The sequence below is a fragment of the Oncorhynchus clarkii genome, chromosome 4 (assembly GCF_045791955.1).
Source record: "Oncorhynchus clarkii lewisi isolate Uvic-CL-2024 chromosome 4, UVic_Ocla_1.0, whole genome shotgun sequence".
NCBI lineage: Eukaryota > Metazoa > Chordata > Actinopteri > Salmoniformes > Salmonidae > Oncorhynchus > Oncorhynchus clarkii.
Window position 1 is genome coordinate 14,780,115 of NC_092150.1, and position 25,227 is coordinate 14,805,341.

Genomic DNA, 25,227 nt, shown 5'->3' on the forward strand with positions numbered 1-25,227 from the left:
CTACGCACTGCACTGGATGGGCCCCTGGGATACAGCACTGTGGTGTGTTTGTGTGTGTGATGGGTGCGTGGTTTTGCAAGTCCTTTACCAAGATGTGTGTTCAGTCTATTCTATGCCAATTTGTGTGTCTTTGTCTCAGAGTATGTCTCACCGTGTGTGTGTCGTCCTCACAGCCTATGTGACTCACTACCTGGATAAGACGTTCTATAACCTAACCACAGTGGCTCTGCATGACTGGGCCACCTACAGCGAGATGAGGAACCTGGCAACACAGCGCTACGGACTCATGATGACAGAGGCACATCTACCCAGCCAGACCCTTGAACAGGTGTGTGTGTGTGTGTGTGTGTGTGTCATTTGATGAAGTCTGCTGAAGCCAGGATTCAACCCGAGCGGCTTTTCTGGCTATGCACCCTTTAAACGCAATGTTCCCTCATTCGCCGGAGACTGTATTCATGGTAAAAGCTACCTAGGCTATGTCGGCTCAATCGGAAATGACCTTTTAAATGGTGTTAGGTTCTAATTCTCAGAGTAAAACACTGAATGGACATTATGAAAGCTTAACCAAGTCTAATTCTTCTCAGAGGGTCAATACAGCTGCATTCAGACAAAACATGTTTCCACCACCACAAGTATATATATACTCCAATTTAGGCTCTTCTCCTTCTCTCCAACCCTTACGTCTTTTTTGGTTCGACAGGAAGACAAAGTGATGGGGTAATAAACCATTGTTTCTCCCTTAAGGGGATCTGACCTCAACCCCCTTGATGCCTTATCCATAGATCTCCACCCGTATCCCCTCTAGCAACCCTGTGACTTCCTCCCGTCCACCCAACACATTCCAAAGCCATCTGGCTCCTACAGATAACCATTAACTTCTGATGTAAAAACCAGTCTCTTTCACTCCTCAGATACTATACTGCAGAGTATAACAATGTTCCAAGTTTAACCCAGAATCTAACAATGGTGAATAGTCGACACAGCGCTATTTGATTGAATCCTGACCTAAGTGTCCTTTTGCTCTGGCCAGGGACTGGATGTGTTGGAGATCATGAGGAACATCCATGTGTTTGTATCCCGCTATCTCTACAACCTCAACAACCAGGTAAGCTCTGTCTCTGTCTCGCAATCCTATTGTTCTGTCTGTCTCACCGGTCTGTCTCACCAGTCTGTCTGTCCCTCAGATCTTCATTGAGAAGACGAGCAACAACAAGCACCTAAACACCATCAACATCCGCCACATCGCCAACTCCATCCGCACCCACGGCACGGGCATCATGAACACCACGGTCAACTTCACCTACCAGTTCCTGAGGAAGAAGTTCTACATCTTCAGTCAGTTCATGTACGACGAGCACATAAAGTCCAGACTCATCAAAGACATCCGCTTCTTCAGGGAGACCAAAGACCAGTCAGACCAGAAGGTAACGGGGCTCACTTCACCTCTTCAGTTGTGTGGAAAAACCTGTTGTGAAGTCATACTTTCATGACCGGTCTTTCCCTTTTAGCTTATAGGGAATAGAAGAACTAGTCACAAAAGGCTCCGGTTTTAAAAACAAACAGGAGTGTTGCTCCCAGTCTGACATTTCCTCTGACTGTATTGCCATATCTATATGTCTGTGTTATGTTTGATCTAGTACCCGTTTGAGAGGGCAGAGAAGTTTAACCGTGGCATCAGGAAGCTTGGCATCACCCCAGACGGGCAGAGTTACCTGGACCAGTTTAGACAGCTCATTAGCCAGATCGGTAATGCCATGGGCTACGTGCGCATGATCCGCTCTGGAGGACTTCACTGTTGCAGCAGCGCCATCAGGTACCAGACACAGGGCATTGATAGTATTTATAACTAGTATTTTTAAGATATGGAATGTTCTACACTGTGTTTTCCAGAGTTTGTTCCAAGCTTGGAGATTTAGTGCTGTAAGGGTTATGGGTAATGTCGTTTTTGGAGATGTAGTACTGTAAAGGGGGTTGTGGGTAACCTAGTTCTATAGTAAATGGTGAACCATAAATCCACTTGTGTATTGTGTGTTTCCCAGGTTTGTCCCTGACCTGGAGGATATAGTGAACTTTGAGGAGCTGGTGAAGGAGGAGGGACTTTCAGAGGAGACCCAGAAAGCTGCCAGGTATGCTTGTGTGCACCTGATGATGTATTTCAATTCACACAGCTTTAACCAAAACAATTGCTCTCTATGGGCTAAATAAAGTATTCTTATCTCTTCTGAATGTGTCTTCCTCTCAGCCTGCTGGACTCTGTGCTCGGGGATCTGACCAGTAACTCTGCCGAGGGGACAGAGTACTTCAAGATGCTGGTGGGAGTGTTCGCCCCCGAGTTCCGCAGCATCAAGAACATGCACCTGAGAAACTTCTACATGATTGTACCTCCTCTGGTGTGTCCTTTCACTCATCTCTCTATTCATCTCTTTCACTCCTCTCTCTATTCATCTCTTTCACTCCTCTCTCTATTCATCTCTTTCACTCCTCTCTCTATTCATCTCTTTCACTCCTCTCTCTATTCATCTCTTTCACTCATCTCTCTATTCATCTCTTTCACTCATCTCTCTATTCATCTCTTTCACTCATCTCTCTATTCATCTCTTTCACTCCTCTCTCTATTCATCTCTTTCACTCCTCTCTCTATTCATCTCTTTCACTCCTCTCTCTATTCATCTCTTTCACTCCTCTCTCTATTCATCTCTTTCACTCCTCTCTCTATTCATCTCTTTCACTCCTCTCTCTATTCATCTCTTTCACTCCTCTCTCTATTCATCTCTTTCACTCCTCTCTCTATTCATCTCTTTCACTCCTCTCTCTATTCATCTCTTTCACTCCTCTCTCTATTCATCTCTTTCACTCCTCTCTCTATTCATCTCTTTCACTCCTCTCTCTATTCATCTCTTTCACTCCTCTCTCTATTCATCTCTTTCACTCCTCTCTCTATTCATCTCTTTCACTCATCTCTCTATTCATCTCTTTTACTCCTCTCTCTATTCATCTCTTTCACTCCTCTCTCTATTCATCTCTTTCACTCCTCTCTCTATTCATCTCTTTCACTCCTCTCTCTATTCATCTCTTTCACTCCTCTCTCTATTCATCTCTTTCACTCCTCTCTCTATTCATCTCTTTCACTCCTCTCTCTATTCATCTCTTTCACTCCTCTCTCTATTCATCTCTTTCACTCATCTCTCTATTCATCTCTCTATTCATCTCTTTCACTCATCTCTCTATTCATCTCTTTCACTCATCTCTCTATTCATCTCTTCCACTCATCTCTTTCACTCATCTCTCTATTCATCTCTTCCACTCATCTCTCTATTCATCTCTTCCACTCATCTCTTTCACTCCTCTCTCTATTCATCTCTTTCACTCATCTCTCTATTCATCTCTTTCACTCATCTCTCTATTCATCTCTTTCACTCATCTCTCTATTCATCTCTTTCACCCACTCATGTCTGAGCACTTCATCTCTGTCTTTCAGATATTCCCCCATCTCTGTGAGCAGTCTGTCCATCCTTCTCTCCTTTATGTGTATCTGTTTATCTCTCGTTCTCTCCCTGTCCATCTAACTTTCTGTTCTGAAGCAGCAGATACCTTCTCTTATACAACCTTTCCTTTTCTCTCCTTCAGACGGTGAATTTTGTGGAGCACTCCATTGGCTGCAAGGAGAAACTCAACAAGAAGAACAAAGGAGGGGCAGCCTTCACAGATGATGGCTTTGCCATGGGTGAGTCAGTGTGGTATGATCTTTCACAGATCACTGTATGTAGTAGGATAGGATAAAACTTTCACATTAGTTGTTGATGATTTTCACTGATCGTTGTTATCTCACTCTCACCTCGTCTCTCTCCCTTCCTCTTCTCCCCTCTTCTCCTCTGCTCTTTCTCCTTCCACCCTCTCCCTCCTACCCCTCCCTCTCCTCCCCATCCCCCCATCTCCTTCCTACCCCTCCCTCTCCTTCCTACCCCTCCCTCTCCCTCCTACCCCTCCCTCTCCCTCCTACCCCTCCCTCTCCCTCCTACCCCTCCCCCTCCCTCTCCCTCCTACCCATCCCTCTCCTCCCCATCCCCCATCTCCCTCCTACCCCTCCCTCTCCCTCCTACCCCTCCCTCTCCCTCCTACCCCTCCCTCTCCCTCCTACCCCTCCCTCTCCCTCCTACCCCTCCCTCTCCTCCCCATCCCCCCCATCTCCTTCCTACCCCTCCCCCTCCCTCCTACCCCTCCCTCTCCCTCCTACCCCTCCCTCTCCCCCCCATCTCCTTCCTCCCTCTCCCTCCTACCCCTCCCTCTCCTCCCCATCCCCCCCATCTCCTTCCTCCCTCTCCCTCCTACCCCTCCCTCTCCTCCCCATCCCCCCCATCTCCTTCCTCCCTCTCCCTCCTACCCCCCCCCCATCTCCTTCCTACCTCTCCCTCCTACCCCTCCCTCTCCACCCCCCCCATCTCCTTCCTACCCCTTCCTCTCCCTCCTACCCCTCCCTCTCCTCTCCACTATCCTGCCCCAGGTGTGGCCTACATCCTTAAGCTGCTGGACCAGTACTTGGAGTTTGACTCCCTCCACTGGTTCCAGGCGGTCAGGGAGAAGTACATGAAGGAGATGAGTGCTGTGGTGAAGGAGCAGAATGTCCAGGCCACCAGTCAGGATGAGAAGCTCCTGCAGACAATGAACCTCACCCAGAAGAGACTGGACATCTACCTGCAGGTACATGGCTGACCACTGACCTCCGATCTAGGGTTAGATTATTCAACGTCAAGTCCTGGCCTTGACCATCATGAGGGTTTGACAATATCTGATCCTGGACCAGTGTTTATGGGGAATGGGTATCCTACCTACTGCTGCAAAAGGAGAGGAGGGGAATATGAGCTTGGCAGCTTTGTGTGTAGACACTGAAATAATCAATCCAACCAACCAACCAATCAGTAATGCCCCGTCTCTGTTGTCTCCTACAGGAGTTTGAACTGCTTCACTTCTCCTTGAGCAGCGCTCGGATCTTCTTCAGAGCTGACAAGACGGCCGCCGAGGAGACCCAGGAGAGGAAGGACAGAGGTCAGGGGTCATGAGGGTGGGCAGGTAGTCTTGCCGAGGGCAGCAGGTAGCCTAGCGGTCAGTGTTGGGCCAGTAACCAAAAGGTTGATTATTTACTTAGTCGGCTCTGGGATTCAAACTATCGTTTAATCTACCCTTGAGCAAGGCATTTAACCCTAATTGGCGCCGGAGGGTAGGGCTGCAGTGTTATCAGCTCTTAACCAACCATGCTATTTTTTGTTTTGTGTTGTTCGTAACTTGTTTTGTACATAATGTTGCTGCTTCCGTCTCTTATGACCGAAAATAGCTTCTGGACATCAGAACTGAGATTGCTCACCTCAAACTGGACGAGAGTTCTTCAATGAGTCGGACGGGAGGGATATACTACTACAGACACCCGACCAGGCCCAGATTCACGGGATTAGCTGGAGAAGGAAACTGAGATTTGTGGAATAAGATCAGGGTGCCTTGTGAGGATCAGGCAACGAGAGGCTAATCGGCCCTTGCCTTCTGTCCTGCTAGCTAATGTTCAATCGTTGGAAAATAAATGGAATGAGCTGAAAGCACGTACAGTGGGGAGAACAAGTATTTGATACACTGCCGATTTTGCAGGTTTTCCTACTTACAAAGCATGTAGAGGTCTGTAATTTTTAAGTAATTAATTTGCATTTTATTGCATGACATAAGTATTTGATCACCTACCAACCAGTAAGAATTCCGTCTCTCACAGACCTGTTAGTTTTTCTTTAAGAAGCCCTCCTGTTCTCCACTCATTACCTGTATTAACTGCAACCGTTTGAACTAGTTACCTGTATAAAAGACACCTGTCCACACACTCAATCAAACAGACTCCAACCTCTCCACAATGGCCAAGACCAGAGAGCTGTGTAAGGACATCAGGGATACAATTGTAGAGTTGCACAAGGCTGGGATGGGCTACGGGACAATAAGCAAGTTGCTTGGTGAGAAGGCAACAACTGTTGGCGCAATTATTAGAAAATGGAAGAAGTTCAAGATGACGGTCAATCACCCTCAGTCTGGGGCTCCATGCAAGATCTCACCTCGTGGGGCATCAATGATCATGAGGAAGGTGAGGGATCAGCCCAGAACTACACGGCAGGACCTGGTCAATGACCTGAAGAGAGCTGGGACCACAGTCTCAAAGAAAACCATTAGTAACACACTACGCCATCATGGATTAAAATCCTGCAGTGCACGCATGTCCAGGCCTGTCTAAAGTTTGCCAATGACCATCTGGATGATCCAGAGGAGGAATGGAAGAAGGTCATGTGGTCTGATGAGACAAAAATAGAGGATGAGTACAACCCCAAGAACACCATCCCAACCGTGAAGCATGGAGGTGGAAACATCATTCTTTGGGGATGCTTTTCTGCAAAGGGGACAGGACGATTGCACCGTATTGAGGGGAGGATGGATGGGGCCATGTATCGCGAGATCTTGGCCAACAACCTCCTTCCCTCAGTAAGAGCATTGAAGATGGGTCGTGGCTGGGTCTTCCAGCATGACAACGACCCGAAACACAAAGCCAGGGCAACTAAGGAGTGGCTCCGTAAGAAGCATCTCAAGGTCCTGAAGTGGCCTAGCCAGTCTCCAGACCTGAACCCAATAGAAAATCTTTGGAGGGAGCTGAAAGTCCGTATTGCTCAGCCACAGCCCCGAAACCTCCCTCGAGAAGGTCTGTATGGAGGAGTGGGCCAAAATCCCTGCTGCAGTGTGTGCAAACCTGGTCAAGAACTACAGGAAACGTATGATCTCTGTAATTGCAAACAAAGGTTTCTGTACCAAATATTAAGTTCTGCTTTTCTGATGTATCATACTTATGTCATGCAATAAAATGCAAATTAATTACTTAAAAATCATACAATGTGATTTTCTGGATTTTTGTTTTAGATTCCGTCTCTCACAGTTGAAGTGTACCTATGATAAAAATTACAGACCTCTACATGCTTTGCAAAATCTGCAGGGTTTCAAATACTTGTTCTCCCCACTGTATGTCCTACCAACGGGACATTAAAAACTGCATTATCTTATGTGTCACCGAGTCGTGGCTGACCGACGGCATTAAGAACAAGGCTGGTTATACACTCCATCGGCAGGACAGAACAGCAGCCTCTGGTAAGACACAGGGCGGGGGCCTATGCTAATGTGTGAACAACAGCTGGTCCACGATATCAAAGGAAGTCTCAAGGTTTTGCTCGCCTGAGGTAGTGTGGTTTACAGCTTATCTTGAGATGCACTATCTACCTAGAGTTTTCATCTGTATTTTTCTTACCTGTCGACATACCACCACAGACTGATGCTGTCACTAAAACCGCAGTCAATGAGCTGTATACCGCCATATGCAAACAGTAAAGCGCTAATCCAGAGGTGGCGCTCCTAGTGGCCGGGGACTTTAATGCAGGGAAACTTAAATCAGTTTTAGCTAATTTTTATCAGCATGTTAAATGTGCAACCAGAGGGTTAAACAATTCTTGACCACCTTTTCTCCACACACAGACACATACCAAGCTCTCCCTCGCCCTCCATTTGGCAAATCTGACCATAATTCTACCCTCCTGATAAGCAAAAATTAGAGCAGGAAGCAGCAGTGACTCGGTCTATAAAAAAGGTGTCAGATGAAGCAGATGCTAAACTACAGGACTGCTTTGCTAGCACAGACTGGAATATGTTCCAGGATTCTTCCGATGGCATTGAGGAGTACACCACATCAGTCACTGGCTTCATCAATAAGTGCATTGAGGACGTCGTCTCCACAGTGACTGTACGTACATACCCCAATCAGAAGCCATGGATTACAGGCAACATACTCACTGAGCTAAAGGGTAGAGCTGCCGCTTTCAAGGAGCGGGACTCTAACCCGGAAGCTTATAAGAAATCCCGCTATGCCCTCCGACGAACCATCAAGGCAAAATTTCAATACAGGACTAAGATCGAATCCTACTACACCGGCACCGTCGCTCGTCGGAGGTGGCAGGGCTTGCAAACTATTACCGACTACAAAGGGAAGGACAGCCGAGAGCTGCCCAGTGACACGAGCCTACTAGACGAGCTAAACTACTTCTATGCTCGCTTCGAGGCAAGTAACACTGAAACATGCATGAAAGCATCAGCTGTTCTAGACGACTGTGTGATCACACTCTCTGCAGCCAATGTGAGTAAGACCTTCAAATAGGTTAACATTCACAAGGCCGCAGGGCCAGACGGATTACCAGGACTTGTTCTCTGAGCATGCGCTGACCAACTGGCAAGTGTCTTCTGACATTTTCAACCTCTCCCTGTCTGAGTCTGTAATACGAACATGTTTCAAGCAGACCTGTGCCCAAGAACACGAAGGTAACCTGCCTAAATGACTACCGGCCCGTAGCACTCACGTCTGTAGCAATGAAGTTCTTTGAAAGGCTGGTCATGGCTCACATCAACACCATCATCCCAGAAACCCTAGACCCACTCCAATTTGCATACTGCACCAACAGAGCCACAGATGATGCAATCTCTATTGTACTCCACACTGCCCTTTCCCACCTGGACAAAAGGAAAGCTTATGAGAGAATGCTGTTAATTGACTACAGCTCAGCGTTCAACACCATAGTGCCCTCAAATCTCATCACTAAGCAAAGGACCCTGGGACTCCCTCTGCAATCCTCCCTCTGGATCCTGAACTTCCTGACGGGCCACCCCCAGGTGGTAAGGGTAGATAACAACACATCCGCCACGCTGATCCTCAAAATGGGGGCCCCTCAGGGGTGCGTGCTCAGCCCCCTCCTATACTTCCTGTTCACTCATGACTGCACGGCCATGCACGACTCCAACACCATCATTAAGTTTGCCGATGACACAACAGTGGTAGGCCTGATCACTGACAACGATGAGACAGCCTATAGGGCGGAGGTCATTGTGGACTACAGGAAAGACAAAGGAGAGCATTGTGGACTACAGGAAAAGGAGGACCAAGCATGCCCCATTCTCATCGACGGGGCTGTAGTGGAGCAGGTTGAGAGCTTCAAGTTCCTTGGCGTCCACATCACCAACAAACTACCACGGTCCAAGCACACCAAGACAGCTGTGAAGAGGGCACGACAAAACCTATTCCCTCTCAGGAGTCTGAAAAGATTTGGCATGGGTCCTCAGATCCTCAAAAGTTTTTACAGCTGTACCATTGAGAGCATCCTGACAGGTTGCATCACTGCCTGGTAGGACAACTGCTCGGCCTCCGACCGCAAGGCACTACAAAGGGTAGTGCGTACGGCCCAGTACATCACCAGGGCAAAGCTAACAGTTATCCAGGACCTCTATACCAGGCGGTGTCAGAGGAGGGCCCTAAAGGTTGTCAAAGACTCCAGCCACCCTAGTCATAGACTGTTCTCTCTACTACTACAAGGCAAGCGGTACCGGAGCGCCAAGTCTAGGTCCAAGAGGCTCCTAAATAGCTTCTACCCCCAAGCCGTAAGACTCCTGAACAGCTAATCAAATGGCTACCCAGACTATTTGCATTGTCCCCCCTCCCCGGAATGCTGCTGCTACTCTGTTATTATCTATGCGTAGTCACTAGTAACTCTACCTACATGTACATATTACCTCAATTACCTCGACACCGGTGCCCCTGCACATTGACATTGACTCTGTACCGGTACCCCCTGTATATAGCCCCGCTATTGTTATTTACTGCTGCTCTTTAATTATTTGTTATTCTTATCTCTTTTTTTTTTTTTTTTTTTTTTTTTTTACTGCATTATTGGTTAAGGGCTTGTAAGTAAGCGTTTCACTGTAAGGTCTACTACACCTGTTGTATTCAGCGTTTCACTGTAAGGTCTACCTACACCTGTTGTATTCAGCGTTTCACTGTAAGGTCTACTACACCTGTTGTATTCAGCGTTTCACTGTAAGGTCTACTACACCTGTTGTATTCAGCGTTTCACTGTAAGGTCTACCTACACCTGTTGTATTCAGCGTTTCACTGTAAGGTCTACCTACACCTGTTGTATTCAGCGTTTCACTGTAAGGTCTACCTACACCTGTTGTATTCAGCGTTTCACTGTAAGGTCTACTACACCTGTTGTATTCAGCGTTTCACTGTAAGGTCTACCTACACCTGTTGTATTCAGCGTTTCACTGTAAGGTCTACCTACACCTGTTGTATTCAGCGTTTCACTGTAAGGTCTACCTACACCTGTTGTATTCAGCGTTTCACTGTAAGGTCTACCTACACCTGTTGTATTCAGCGTTTCACTGTAAGGTCTACCTACACCTGTTGTATTCAGCGTTTCACTGTAAGGTCTACCTACACCTGTTGTATTCAGCGTTTCACTGTAAGGTCTACCTACACCTGTTGTATTCAGCGTTTCACTGTAAGGTCTACCTACACCTGTTGTATTCAGCGTTTCACTGTAAGGTCTACTACACCTGTTGTATTCAGCGTTTCACTGTAAGGTCTACTACACCTGTTGTATTCAGCGTTTCACTGTAAGGTCTACCTACACCTGTTGTATTCAGCGTTTCACTGTAAGGTCTACCTACACCTGTTGTATTCAGCGTTTCACTGTAAGGTCTACCTACACCTGTTGTATTCAGCGTTTCACTGTAAGGTCTACCTACACCTGTTGTATTCAGCGTTTCACTGTAAGGTCTACTACACCTGTTGGATTCAGCGTTTCACTGTAAGGTCTACCTACACCTGTTGTATTCAGCGTTTCACTGTAAGGTCTACCTACACCTGTTGTATTCAGCGTTTCACTGTAAGGTCTACTACACCTGTTGTATTCAGCGTTTCACTGTAAGGTCTACCTACACCTGTTGTATTCAGCGTTTCACTGTAAGGTCTACTACACCTGTTGTATTCAGCGTTTCACTGTAAGGTCTACCTACACCTGTTGTATTCAGCGTTTCACTGTAAGGTCTACCTACACCTGTTGTATTCAGCGTTTCACTGTAAGGTCTACCTACACCTGTTGTATTCAGCGTTTCACTGTAAGGTCTACTACACCTGTTGTATTCAGCGTTTCACTGTAAGGTCTACCTACACCTGTTGTATTCAGCATTTCACTGTAAGGTCTACTACACCTGTTGTATTCAGCATTTCACTGTAAGGTCTACTACACCTGTTGTATTAAGCGTTTCACTGTAAGGTCTACCTACACCTGTTGTATTCAGCGTTTCACTGTAAGGTCTACTACACCTGTTGTATTCAGCGTTTCACTGTAAGGTCTACTACACCTGTTGTATTCAGCGTTTCACTGTAAGGTATACTACACCTGTTGTATTCAGCGTTTCACTGTAAGGTCTACCTACACCTGTTGTATTCAGCACATGTGACATATAACATTTGATTTGATTTAATTGCTCCAGGGTCGTTGTCAATAATGGTTGATCCCTAGCCATGACACAACTCTCCCAAGGGTGTCTCGGGGGAGTTGGATATGCAAAAAAAATAAAAAAATTCACACCACACACTTGTACATGTGAAACTTGACCTTTTGAGGAGGGTTCACTGGGGGGAGGTCAATCGTTTTTATTTAATTTTCTATTTTACCTTTATTTAAACAGGGAGTCGCCATTGAGACCAGGGTCTCTTTCACATGGCAGCCCTGCGCATACAATTCATGAGACAAAATGTAATCAAAATCAGATCAGTACAACAACAATCAAGAAAAATAGCCACATTCCTCAGAAGATTGTTCCTCAATCAATCATTTATAGAATAATTCATATTTATATTTTGAGGAGACATGTGGAAATACATTTTATATTCATGTAATGATGGTTGTGTTTTGCATAGTAGCTTTATAAAGAGTACCAATGCAATTTACAGGAAGATCAGCTGATGTTATGCCATCAGCTAATGGTGAATAATGTTATGTAAAAATGACCTTCTTTATTTCTGTCTTTCAGAAGCGGCTGCCAAAGCAGTGCCCACATGTACAGATGGCTCTGAACTTCTAAGGGACTGCTAAGGGACACACATGAGTTCATTAGGTCATAGTTCAAATATCAGTTCTGGGACTAATCTGGATGACAGGGGTACTCCACTGGAGGAGGACAAGGTGGGGGGAAACGAGGCAGAAGACTACTGTCATGTCCTGTGACACAAGAGGGAATGTTGAAGACTGGAGTGTGTTCTTGGAGACCAGGAAGCCCCCCTTAGCAGAAAACAGGACAATGGTGTAGAAAATTCCATTCTTTGCCCCTGAACTGCTGGTCCTTTTTAAGCTCTGGATTGGTCCTGGGAGGCTGTGGTGATAGAGGCAGAGAGGGTTCTAGTAATGATTTGCTTCATGTAATTCTGGTCCCATGTCTGCGAAGCATCTCATGATTATGCCCCCATGGAGGTGTCTCATCGTTAATAAAATGTCATCTCTTTCTCAAATGCTCAAACACTTGCTCTTTCTCTCTTGTCGATCTCTTTCTCTGTATGTATGGATTAGCTACTTTGTGGTATTAACTGGACTGCTTATCATTTATTTTAGGGGAATGAGTAGTTAATGTCAGGCAAACTGTTATTTCTTTTCTGTGGCTACATTTAATTGGTTGTAATAAATAATGAGAGACAGAGGTGTGTCTTCAGACTGTTTAATCAGCCTGAATAGACTAGATGTTAAGTGGCATAACATGCCAGAGATTATTTTGATATGATAAAATCAGCAGCTCTGTAATTAATGACCCTGATATCAGGGAGATGATGATGTAATCAATTACATTGATGGATTTGTATGTGTGTGTACATGTTACTTTCCACTTGTTGTCCTTAGACATAATGCTGAAGCTCACGTCTAAATCCTGTCATGTCTCCTCTTCTGCAGTTGCTGACATTGTAGCCTTTGTCCGTATAATGTTGAGCATCACAATGAATGAACACACAGGATAATCGGATGTTCTTGCAGAAGAGAATAGTGATGATTTGTTGTGGTAGTTGTATTCTCTGTAATGTCTCCATAGAATATTATGACGTGTGCATCACATTTGACTTGATGAATGTTTTCAAAGACAGACATGACTTGGTAGACATTTTATGTTTATATGAAATTCTATTGTAATTTCACTCCTTGCCATTGTGATTTTCTTTAAGTTCAGGCCAGGGTGCCTTTTTGATTGTTCAATGATGACTGATATTGTGTTTGTTTCTATACATAAAATACTGGTTGAGAAGATACTTCATAACTACAATGAAGAGTATAAAAAATACCAACTCCCTTTACTATTTGGTTACAGTCCATTTAGAGCTTTTCTCAATGCCGTTTTATGACGCAAAGCACTTAATCTTTTATGTTCAAATCAATATTTTCCTTTAAACACAAAGGGTTCCTGTATCATCATAAAGATCTATGTTTCCTTGTTGCATGCTGTCATGTTAGTAAAGGACTTGTTTTATTGTCTACCAATGGTACTGCTAATAGGGTTTTGATATGTGTGCTTGATAGCCCTGTCTGCTGAGTATTTCATCTGTTAAAGCAGGGTCTTTGAACATGCCAAGTCATGATGTCATAGAGTCCTGTGTTTTGGGCAATCATGTCACATGACCTGGATTTTAACCTTTTCTATAAAGCTTTTTTTCAAACTGTCCCCTTTTTATGTAAATTGATCCAGTACCATCCTCAAACCTTTGTTTTCATTTTTGGTGTAATTCTAATTTCTGTAAAAGGCTTCAAATAAAGGTTCAAATCTTGGTCATGTGACATGATAGCAGTGTTGGAAAAAGTACCCAAACATCGTACTTTAGTAAAAATATCTTAATAGAAAATGACTCGAGTGAAAGTCACCAAGTAAAATACTACTTGAATAATAGTCTAAAAGTATTTGGTTTTAAATATACTTCAAGTATCAAAAGTAAAATTCTGAATAATTTCTTATTCCTTATATTAAGCAAACCAGACGGCACCATTTTAAAATGTTAATCTACGGATAGTCGGACACACTCCAACACTCAAACATCGTTTACAAACAAAGCATGTGTGTTTAGTGAGTCCTCCAGATCCGAGGCAGTAGATGACCAGGGATGTTCTCTTGATAAGTGCGTGAATTGGACAATTTTCCTGTCCTGCTAAGCATTCAAAATGTAACGAATACTTTTGGGTGTCAGGGAAAATGTATTGAGTAAAAAGTTGGTTATTTTCTTTAGGAATGTATTGGAAGTAAAGGTATTAAAAAATATAAATAGTAAAGTACAGATACCCCCCCCCAAAAAAACTTACAGTAAGTAGTATTTTTACTTAAGTACTTTACAACTCTGATGATAGCCAAAAACACAGGGCCGTAGACCATAAGTGCACATTGAATAGAGAAATGTAGGCAAGGTTGATCCCTTAGGCTTTGTTTTTGGTTCAATGACATGCCTACAAGTGTCTGTCCACCTTGATTATTTGATCTGAACTACTTGCATAAAATTATGCTTTGATTCTATTATTGAATGAAGATGAGTTATTAAGAGAGAAAAAATATGTTGATGAAATGGTAGCTATAAGTGATAGCTAAAATCTAAGGGACCAGTTCTGAGTGTCTTTTGACCAATCAGACTAGCGCTGAAAAAGATCTGGTGTTAAAAGATCTAATGTGATTGGTCAAGAAAACAACATTTGGCGGAGAGGAAAAAAAAGCAGAATTCGACTGCCTGTGTAAACGCAGCCATTGCGAGTGACAGGGTTGGGGTCAGTAAGGACTTTTGGGGAGAACTGTGACCCTAATCCTAACTGTTGAAGAGAGAAGTAGGTTAATGGATTGGTTTGATACTCAGGTTGGTTCATTTCAGCCATCAGCTTGGCATCCTAATTCCAATGTCTTGTTTATGTTGATTAACCTGTAGTAAATCCAAGGCATTTGTGTTTAATAACCATGATTAGTGTATTGTATATTTACAGATACAATGTCATGGTAATAAAAGAGATTTCTAAAGAAATGCATTGTGTGTTTACTAATCTCTCACGAACACACTGCATCTGACCAAATTACACAAGATTTTAGTTCTGGGTTAACTGAGGTTGTGTTTACTTGTATAATTCCTCATTAGGCACAGGCACTAATCACGAACCAATTATGACTTCAAGAAATATCCTCTATTTTGTGATTATCACACCTCTGTTCAATAATGATCTATTATCAGCCTAGACCTGTATTAGTTCTACCTATTCTGACCCAACTCCTTCCTTCCACACCACTGGCCCAGAGATGGTCCTGTCTGTATCAGCAGGTCAGTAATACACTGGTTATATACAGATCATACAGATTCAACTCAGAAGACCATTGGAAGTTGTAAATCGTTTCGTATACACTGAGTGGACAAAACATTAGGAACACTTTCCATGACAGGCTGACTAGGTGAATCCGGGTGAAAGCTATGATCTTGGCAGTCTAATGGTTAGAACATTGGGCCAGTAGCTCCAAGGTTGCTGGTTTGTATCGCTGAGCTGTCGATGTGCCCTTGAGCAAGGCAGTTAACCCTAATTTCTCCTGTAAGGCGCTCTGGATAAGACCATCTGCTAAATGATGTAAATGTTAATGTCACTTGTTAAATCTACTTCAATCAGTGTAGATGAAGGGGAGGAGACAGGATAAATCAGGATTGTGGACGTGGACTGTGTGTGTGCCACTCAGAGGGTGAATGGGCAAAACAAAATATTTGAGTGCCTTTGAATGAGGTATGTGCCAGGCACACAGGTTTGAGTGTGTCAAAAACTGCATCGCTGCTGGGTTGTTCACGCTCAACAGTTTGCCATGTGTATCAAGAATGGTCCACCACCCAAAGGACTTCCAGCCAACTTGACACAACTGTGGGACGCATTGGATATGGGCCAGCTTCCCTGTGGAATGCTTTCGACACCTTGCAGAATCCATGCCCCAACGAATTGAGACTGTTCTGAGGGAAAATGGGGGGTGCAACTCAATATTAGAAAGGTGTTCTTAATGTGTTGTAAATTCAGTGTCAAATGTGTTTGGTTCTCATTAAGAATGCCCCCCCCCTCTTCCCTCAGAAACCAGACAACAGTAGTTCAGGAAAGCCTTTTTTGCTTTATTAAAAAGAAGCTTTGAACGTCAGAAAATACAAGATTGGTCTGTATGATTTTTTCCCCTTCAAATTATTATTCATTTTTCCTTTTCTTATGAAAGGCTGCTGTTTAAACAGCTTTGAGTGAAATGTGTCCATCTGTCCTCTTGCTTTGGACTTTAGGGGTGGATGTCCTTGTTTTTCCTGAGAATCAGGCCTTTCCTTGTTTGTCTTTTTAATTTGTATTTCTTCGTAAGTGCCCACAGTGCCGAGTATGATGCCCTGTCCAGCAGATCCAGAAATGTCCTGTTTTATCTACATATTGTACTCCATGCTGACCTCCTAAAGATGAGGTACAAGGCAGGGCAATTTCTTCCTCCAAAATAGATGCCATATATATATATGTATACACATTCGTACATATATATCTTTATTCATGTGATGTTCAAAATGTTTTTTAAAAAATGTACACGTTTACAAAATCGTAACAAAGACTGGAAAGTGTTTTGCTCGCTCTGGAACAATGAAGCTGGGTAGGTAATCTAACAACACTTCACTAAAACGGTCTCTGATTTGTATATTGAATCCAGACAGAAAATACCAGTCAAAAGGAAGGAAAGAAAGGGATGTGGGGCCGGTGGAGAAGAAAAGAGGGAATGTACAAGAGGAGAGATGGAGAGAAAGAAGTGGAGAGACATTTGTAGACAGGCTACTTATCTATCCAAAACAAAATCTGAGGGAGTGTTTTCACATGAAAAAAAAAAGCACAAACAATCTTTGTGTTCTTTTATTACTAAATAATGCAACAATGAACATTGCACTTCTTCCGCCCTTTCGTTCTCACGTGTGGGATGGTACTTGTTGGCTTAGCCTTCCCCACCTTTCTCTGTTCTTAACACTTGGGGGGTGGGGGGGGAGATGAGGCATAACCCTTGTTCTGTCACTGTAAAGTGTGTCGGTATTGTCCGTTTTCCTACCTTGGACCAAACAGGCTTCTGATTCAGAGACGTAAACAAAACACAGACCCTGGTCAAAAACAAAACAAAAACGATGAAACGAAAGGAATAAAAACAGAACAAGTGGAGGTGTTTGGGCAGCACATAATTTGGGAAAGGCAGGGCTCAATTTTCCCCACCCTTACGCAGTGGTGAGCGCCTTCTCTGAAGTCATTTTAGCCAGATCCTCAAGGAATAAAAACCAGGATGGACGCCTGGGCCGCAGCGCACCATCCTCTTCAGGCTGGGAGGAAGGTATGCAGGGACAGCGGTCCCCCTGGGACTGTACTAGGCCTCAGAAGGCCTGCTGAGCTGGGTTGTAGTTGAAGGTAGATGGGACGTGGGGCCTCTCTTCTAGCTTTTCGTACTCCAGGTGGAACTCCTGGAGGGATAGAGAACACATAATCAGCAATGGAGACGGAGGATTCCTGTTGAGTTTATATTGCCTGAGTGAGAATACTGACCATCAATATCAAGAGCTGAAAACTCAGAGTGACAGACATCACCAGTAAAAGAGATACAAAAAGTCTATCTTGAACCAACGTTAAACACGTACAAGTTCCTAAAACTACGATGTCAAGCACGTAACTCCATCCAAGGAGATTCACAAGTCAAAACATACATGTAAATCTGAATAGCACACACAGCATTTTCTCTTCATGTTAAGTGTATTGATTGAGGGTAGCAGATACTAAAGCCAATACCTTTACCTTGGCTACCTTCCTCCAGTTAAGACAATCAAAGAAGTAGTAGGTCCCCCTCTCATAGGTGTTGGTCTTTAGTGTGGGCTCCATGCCCGGCGCCCGCGTGATCCACACCCGCTCCTCTTTGTGGTACCGCCAATCCCGGTTAAAGCTGCACCAACACGAGATAGGCAGGAGAGAGAGATGCCATTAATGCACAGTGAGTCAGTAAAGAAAAAGGCACAAATAACTCCTTGATAACAACATATAGAAACTATGAACAACTACTGAAAGAAACCGATAAGGTGATCCTGGGAATTAAGGTGTGCTAATGAATCCTAGTCTTATAAGATCCATGTTCAAAGACACCTCTCTCAAGGGTGCCTACGTGAAAGTGCCTTCAGTAGTGATAGTACAGCACTTACAGCTCTACTGCTGCCAGGAGCTGTAGCAGGTCTCCTCCGTTCATGTAGTACAGATAGAACAGCAGGTCTTCACCGTACCGCGCCAGTTTAATAGCTGCCAGCTGAGGAGAGATGGCTTTATCAACATCATCATTTGGTTTATCCAATTATGACATTGTGCTTTCTTCCAGATTATAAGATCAATACCACTTGAAAGGGGATTACTGATTTATCACTTACCTTGTCCCTTATGTGGATGTTGGTTAAGTACTCAGAGGGGACGTGGAAGTCTGAAAGATAGGAGGCACCAGGGTCACCAACTGGCTTAGTGTGGGGTATGTGTGTGTGGTCAGGGTAATGTCTTACCAATGTCTTGAGGTCGACACGGTGCTGATGCCCAGGGGGAGGCAAACTTGGGGTACAGGTTTCTGTCAGGAGAAGAGGGGACACGTTACTATCAACAGACTTAAGATGAATAAAAACATCTAACAAAACATTGATTTTGACTTCTGTAGCCATTCAACCTAATGTTCAGACAAAGCAACCATCTTACTCTGGAGAGTTGAGGTTGAGTCCAAGCGTTGTGAGGTCACTCCCCAGTGCCAAGTGCACCATGCCCGGGTCCGTCTCCGCTGCTCGGATAAACGTCAGCAAGCCAATCATCCCAAACTGGTCCGTCACCATTCCCCCGGGAATGTTCGTCACCCGCCCTACAGATGTGGGAAAATAATAACCAAGTAGAGCTTTCCCTACAGCTAATGCAAATGTGGACCATACCAACGGTCATGCAGGAACCATGTCAAAACCCACTGAGGTACCCAGGTTGAGACCGAGAGGTGTGATTGGTTGAGCGGGCTCACCGTCAGGTAACACCTGGATCCCTTTCTTCTGGCTGTTGTTCTGAGCTGAGCTCGTCTTGTCTCCGGGGAACTTAGGACCGTCTGCACTGGACGTGCTCTTGCCTGTAGAGTTTAGGTTCTGCACAAAGCAAAAAACTAATGAATTAATAATCTATAAGCCACATGACATCATGGAATATTGCTTTGAATATAGGATGTCCACTCTACTAATTATATGGTGAAAGACTTGAATATGCAGTAGTTGTTGTTGCTCAACATAAGGAGGTATTGTATGGTTGCCTGTCCATTTCAGCTTTATCCATGTTTGGCATGACACCGACCAATGAAAACAGACTGACAACCAGGCTAAAGGCAGTCTGTCTGTCTGACTCACTGTTTTGCTGTCATCGTTGCTCAACGTGGGGTCCTTGTAGTTGGGACCAGGCAGTGCAGGGAAGTCCTCGTTGTGGATGGAGAAATCCTGCGTCGGCTCGTTCGATGGCTTCGTCACCATGCCAACTGATGAGGTCATGAGATGAAGAGAAGAGGCTTCTTAAATAAATCACCACAATGAGAAAGAAGTTTAGCCTTGGGTTATATATACACACCATTGGAGAAGGCCTTCTCCCTTTCTTCATCACAATTTGCCACAGTTTATATTTGAAGAGAGACTGAAGTGGGCTGAGTATTTACACTGAGAATGTGTCTAGCAGTGCTGACTGGCCCACAGTAATATGACGAGTCAGTGATGCTTTGACATGTGCATTGCCAAGTTCCCTTTGCATCCAAGCCAAGTGCATTACAATGAGCCCTTCTTTCTAGTGCACTACACTGAGCCCTTACAATGGGTAGCCCTCCTAGTCTAGTCCACTATTATAAACCCTTACTAGTGCACTATACAGAGTTCTTACCATAGGGGGCCCTTCCAGCTAGTGGGTTGAGTAGCGGTGTTGGGTTTGCGCTTCCTTCCCTCCGACTCCTCTCTGCTAACGCAGGGAAGTCAGACAGGTCTAGCCCCGTCACGTTTTCACTGCCGTCTGTGAGGGGCAGGTTAAAGACTTGTAAGAAAGTAAAATGGTGTTACTCTTCATGCTGACAGTGTCTTATAGTATGTGAATGAATAGGTAAAGTGGGCTGAATGTGATGAATCATTGGATGGCCAGACTGAGCATCAGATTAGAGGTCGACCGATTAATCGGAATGGCTGATTAATTAGGGCCGATTTCAAGTTTTCATAACAATCGGAAATCTGTATTTTTGGACACCAATTTGACCAATGTTATTTTTGTTTTACACCTTTATTTAATCTGTATTTAACTAGGCAAGTCAGTTAAGAACACATTCTTATTTTCAATGACGGCCTAGGAACGGTGGGTTAACTGCCTTGTTCAGGGCCAGAACGATAGATTTTCACCTTGTCAGCTCGGGGGATTCAATCTTGCAACCTTACAGTTAACTAGTCCAACGCAATAACGACCTGCCTCTCTCTCGTTGCACTCCACAAAGAGACTGCCTGTTACGCGAATGCAGTAAGCCAAGGTAAGTTGCTAGCTAGCATTAAACTTATCTTATAAAAAAAGAATCAATCAATCATAATTACTAGTTAACTACACATGGTTGATTATATTACTAGATATTATCTAGCGTGTCCTGCGTTGCATATAATCTGACTGAGCATACAAGTATCTAAGTATCTGAAAGCGGTGGTAGGCAGAAGCAGGCGCGTAAACATTCATTCAAACAGCACTTTCTTTGCATTTTGCCAACAGCTCTTCGTTGTGCTTCAAGCTTTGCGCTGTTTATGACTTCAAGCCTATCAACTCCCGAGATGAGGCTGGTGTTACCGAAGTGAAATGGCTAGCTAGTTAGCGCGCGCTAATAGCGTTTCAAACATCACTTGCTCTGAGCCTGTGGTTGTTTCCCTTGCTCTGCATGGGTAACGCTGCTTTGAGGGTGGCTGTTGTCGTTGTGTTCCTGGTTCGAGCCCAGGGAGGAGCGGGAGAAGGACAGAAGCTATACTGTTACACTGGCAATACTAAAGTGCCTATAAGAACATCCAATAGTCAAAGGTTAATGAAATACAAATGGTATAGAGGGAAATAGTCCTATAATTCCTATAATAACTACAACCTAAAACTTCTTACCTGAGAATATTGAAGACTCATGTTAAAAGGAACCACCAGCTTTCATATGTTCTCATGTTCTGAGCAAGGAACTTAAACTTTAGCTTTCTTACATAGCACATTGCACTTTAACTTTCTTCAACACTTTGTTTTTGCATTATTTAAACCAAATTGAACATGTTTCATTATTTATTTGAGGCTAAATTGATTTTATTGATGTATTATATTAAGTTAAAATAAGTGTTCATTCAGTATTGTTGTAATTGTCATTATCACAAATAAATTAAGTAAAAAATACAAATAATAATTAAAAAAATATTTTTTTTATTATTATTATTTTATTTATTTATTTATTTTTTTAAATCGGGCGATTAATCGGTATCGGCTTTTTTAGTCCTCCAATAATCGATATCGGCGTTGAAAAATCATAATTGGTCGACCTCTACATCAGATAGCTGGTTATTTTGAAGAGACACACTACTAACCTGTGCCATTGAAGATGTTGCTTGATAACGAGTTGTTCATCCCAAACGCCTGGTTCCGGTTCATCCCGAATCCCGACATGCTACAAAAATACAGAGGAGAATTTTAGCCTCCAACTGGATCACCTTCCTATTCAATCATCACAAAAAACGATTGATGATTTAGACATTTAAACAGAGAGTTGAGAACAGCAGATCTTTCAGTTGTATTGCCAGCCAGACTGTGTGACTGTACCTGTTGATGGTGAAGGGCTGCCGTGCAGGCTGCTGTTTGGGCATACAGATAATGCTGGGGGGGCTGCGGTTGGGGCTGCCTAGCCCTGAGCTGCCCATGCTGTTGGTCCTGCCGCCGCCCATCCCGATGCCCTGGCCCACCTGGGAGTGGTTCAGCATGTTCCTCGAGTTCATCGGCAGGATCCCCCTGTGGAGGAGACATCACGGGTTAGAGTTAGACTAATGGGTGAACAGAATGGCTTGATATGAAGCCAGGTGATTATTTTTTACTAATAATGTCCTGTCCTGCTCTGGAACTACTGAACTGAACAGCTAACTAACTAACAGCAGAATAATGATTCCATGGCATTTAAACACATTGACTTATGTGGTCTCTCGGTCTCAAGAATCTCTTTCTCCAGCATCTCCATCTTACACACACCTGCTTGGCGAGGGTGGGGTATGGAGAGACATGGTGGGCACCCCAGTGGTGGGGGTGATATGGCTCGGTAGCGGAGTGCCTTGCGTTAAGCTGCGGTTTAACTGAGGCGTGTTGTTGCCCATGCCCCTTATCGAGAAGCCTAGTGCACCTGCAACAGGAGAAATAGAAACAGTCAACATGGGACTCTTATCAAATTCCAAAGTGACCAAAATATTGGATATTTCTCATAGCGATATTTTGAGATCAACAAGAAGTGTTGAAGTCTGTTTTGAATTGGGTATATTTAAATCGGGTACATTTACAGGGTAATTATTCTAAATTGATCAAATAGCTCCAGGTATGACTTGACTACAAAATTGTTACAGACCAAAATGTATTACAGCCTTAGTAGAAAAGACCCTGAAAACCACAGACAGAAATGTAAATGAACAGATGCAGCCAGCTTACTCTGTGGGCCATATAAACTGGCCCCAAGCTGGGATAGTTGACCTGATGACGACGGTGAGGGAGACGAGAGCATCTAGGAGGACAAGGAGAGAGATAAACCACAAAGTGAGAGGGAAGGACTGGAAACAAGAATACCAACAGATGACAATACCTTTATCAATAACACATAATCGCACATTAGGGCAGTTCGTATATCATTATTTACAAATCACATTACATTGGAATTACACTGTAATTGGGGTATTCAATTTAAAAGGATAATAATAATAACAACATCAATGCCAAGGCAAGTTATAGTCATATAGGATGATGGAGTAGCCTAAATTTCCCTAAATATGAAAAATAACCATAAACAGATTTACATTATAGATGGGCGTGAAAACAATTTACTTACTTCAAGTTCAAAGGGAGCTGTAGTAGGGATGTGCGATCGAGCAGACAGAGCACTTACGTCTTTGTCCGACCGATGTGGGTACATGGACGGCTGGCTGTAGTACATGTTCTCATCAGGGTAGTCACTTTCCACCCCCTCTACAAACTTCTTTCTCGTAGCACTGAACATGCCGTTTGTCACCTGCAGAGAGTGGAAAGAAGGAACAGGTTTAAATATCTCAATTCCTCAACAGTCCATAGAAATTGAGACTGTCGACCAGCATGTCTGGATCCACTGTCCACACTGTTCATATCAGATTTAAAAACCGATCATGGTCAGGACATGAGAGAAACACACAAGCCACGCAGTAGTGTTAGTCCTATGACTATGGTTTACTACACATTCAGTTTCAACTGGTCCGACATCACATCTCACTACCAGACAACACGCCCACACCTTGCGCAATGTGTGCATACCAATGCTTGACTTGGAATTAAATAGGTTCCAGTACTCATTTTGGGTGCCGGTACTGTTTAAATTTAGGTGCAGGAGCTCCACAATAGTTGAGAGGTAATGTACTACAGTATAAGACGAACAGGAGCTCAAGCAGTAGACAATCTGAGGTGCTGGTTACTCAGCTCCACTGAGCTCCTGCCCAAGTCAAGTACTGGTGCATACAGTGTGCCTTACAAAACTAATTTACAATCGCGTTTATAGTGTTGTTGATTTTCCACTCACTGTTATCATGCTGGTGTGTGAAAATGCATTGGTCAACATACACAAACTGTGTCCATCCCTGCAGCATTGCCTCAGAACAATTCAACAAGCTTCTGCTCAGGTGACACTATAAGGTTCAGTTATTATTCTCTACACCAAACTTTCCGTAAAGCATTTTGTGGCTAACGTTAACTAACAATACAGCGCGAGTCTGATTAGTTATAATAACAGTTAGTTCAACAACAAGCATCACTAGACTAACGTTAGCTAGCTAAATCCCTCCAATTCAACAACCCTTGTCAGGCAGTCTGCTTGCCTATAGGTAGCGATGTGCAGGTTGGGCCTGTTGTTTCTCCTATCCAGTTCCCAGTACCTTTCGGTCTCAATTTACGCTAGGAGCCACAGACAAAAACAGAGCGCAGAAGACTTTTCGAATTCAAATCTGCCAACCCGGTCCAAAACACACCAAACCGAATGACAAGGACAAAAAAGATTAATGTGTTGTGATGTGACGATTCGAGTCGGACCAAATGGGTTTATATTTGAGGGAAAAATACTGTAAAAACCTCACCGCATTAATTTCCCTTCTCCTCGTAGCTAGATCCAAGATGGCTGTGTATTCAGTATTCCACAATCGAGAATCCTGGGTGAATAGCCTTTGCCCTCTGACCTCTCCACAACCTCCTAACCATTTCCGCACACAAATTTTGAACGTTCTACTTCTGTGGGTACAAAGTGGCTAATACACTACAGGATGAATTTGAATTGTCTGCAGTATTATTTTTCTAGTTACATATATTGTTGGGTGAACTCACTATCGGTAGAAAATTATCAGTGTATCAACAAACTCAGTAGGTAAACAAATACAAAAATTATAATACGCCACTCTCATTTATATTATTTTCAAAACATAGAGGCAATGAACCCAGGCATAAGTGATATGACATCACGGTAGTAGCCTATACATCAGGGATCATCAACTAGATTCAGCCGCGTGCCGATGTATTCTTGAGTGGATGATCAGGGGGCTAGTGGTGCACGACTCCACGATTTTTGGAATCGACTCCTGTGGATGAAGTTGAAAGGAATCGATTCTTACTCAAAACGCGCTGAAACGGATGCGAACACACGTACATACAACCTCATTATTGCGGAGTCCTACTAGGAAAACTACATTTGCGTTCTAGAGGACTGACATGAGCATGATGCTGCCCAGTTGCTCATCAATTTAGTCTATAAAATGCCTGTTTTGTTTGAATATAGAAGGTGATGTGTAGGAACTAGACTATGTCATTGATATTTCTGCTGTGTGCAGCCTTGACCGATCCCATGGGATGATGTGTTGCACTCAACGATGATAAGCATTTTCTTTGCCATATTATAGCCCTATTCCGACGGGTATTACTAAAGAGGTTGGTTTTGTCATTATTATCCAAGTATGTGCATTATTTATTCCAGAGGACGATTCACACAGGATTCTTTCAAAACTGTAATTCA

General features: G+C 43.8%; 2 protein-coding genes across 13 annotated transcripts in view; one reads left to right on the forward strand and one right to left on the reverse strand.

The window, feature by feature from the left end:
- The window catches only part of LOC139406487 (WASH complex subunit 4), a 28,277-nt gene extending 13,351 nt beyond the window's left edge, over nt 1-14,926 (forward strand). Inside the window, exons 21-30 of the mRNA XM_071149124.1 lie at nt 174-328; nt 1,031-1,105; nt 1,185-1,424; nt 1,638-1,813; nt 2,040-2,126; nt 2,243-2,390; nt 3,628-3,724; nt 4,502-4,698; nt 4,947-5,043; nt 11,929-14,926. Of these exons, the coding sequence (XP_071005225.1) occupies nt 174-328; nt 1,031-1,105; nt 1,185-1,424; nt 1,638-1,813; nt 2,040-2,126; nt 2,243-2,390; nt 3,628-3,724; nt 4,502-4,698; nt 4,947-5,043; nt 11,929-11,990 (1,334 nt within the window). The 3' untranslated portion in view covers nt 11,991-14,926. The remainder of the gene's footprint in view (nt 1-173; nt 329-1,030; nt 1,106-1,184; nt 1,425-1,637; nt 1,814-2,039; nt 2,127-2,242; nt 2,391-3,627; nt 3,725-4,501; nt 4,699-4,946; nt 5,044-11,928) is intronic.
- A 1,089-nt stretch (nt 14,927-16,015) lies between these two features.
- LOC139406488 (CCR4-NOT transcription complex, subunit 2) lies at nt 16,016-24,351 on the reverse strand. Of its 12 annotated transcripts, none has more exons than XM_071149131.1 (15): nt 24,302-24,351; nt 23,035-23,214; nt 22,641-22,713; nt 22,194-22,341; nt 21,774-21,959; nt 21,542-21,621; nt 19,845-19,970; nt 19,328-19,452; nt 18,955-19,072; nt 18,648-18,804; nt 18,461-18,522; nt 18,335-18,384; nt 18,116-18,216; nt 17,718-17,862; nt 16,016-17,389 (listed from the first exon to the last, which is right to left on the reverse strand). In XM_071149131.1, the coding sequence occupies exons 2-15, from the start codon at nt 23,200-23,202 to the stop codon at nt 17,303-17,305; spliced, it is 1,626 nt and encodes a 541-aa protein (XP_071005232.1). In that variant the 5' UTR covers nt 23,203-23,214; nt 24,302-24,351; the 3' UTR covers nt 16,016-17,302. The 12 variants fall into 12 exon arrangements, with proteins under 12 accessions (XP_071005232.1, XP_071005229.1, XP_071005234.1 ...); XM_071149128.1 differs by having other exon boundaries at nt 19,328-19,485; nt 24,302-24,349; XM_071149133.1 differs by having other exon boundaries at nt 19,328-19,485; nt 23,092-23,214; nt 24,302-24,340.
- Nucleotides 24,352-25,227: the final 876 nt, after the last annotated feature.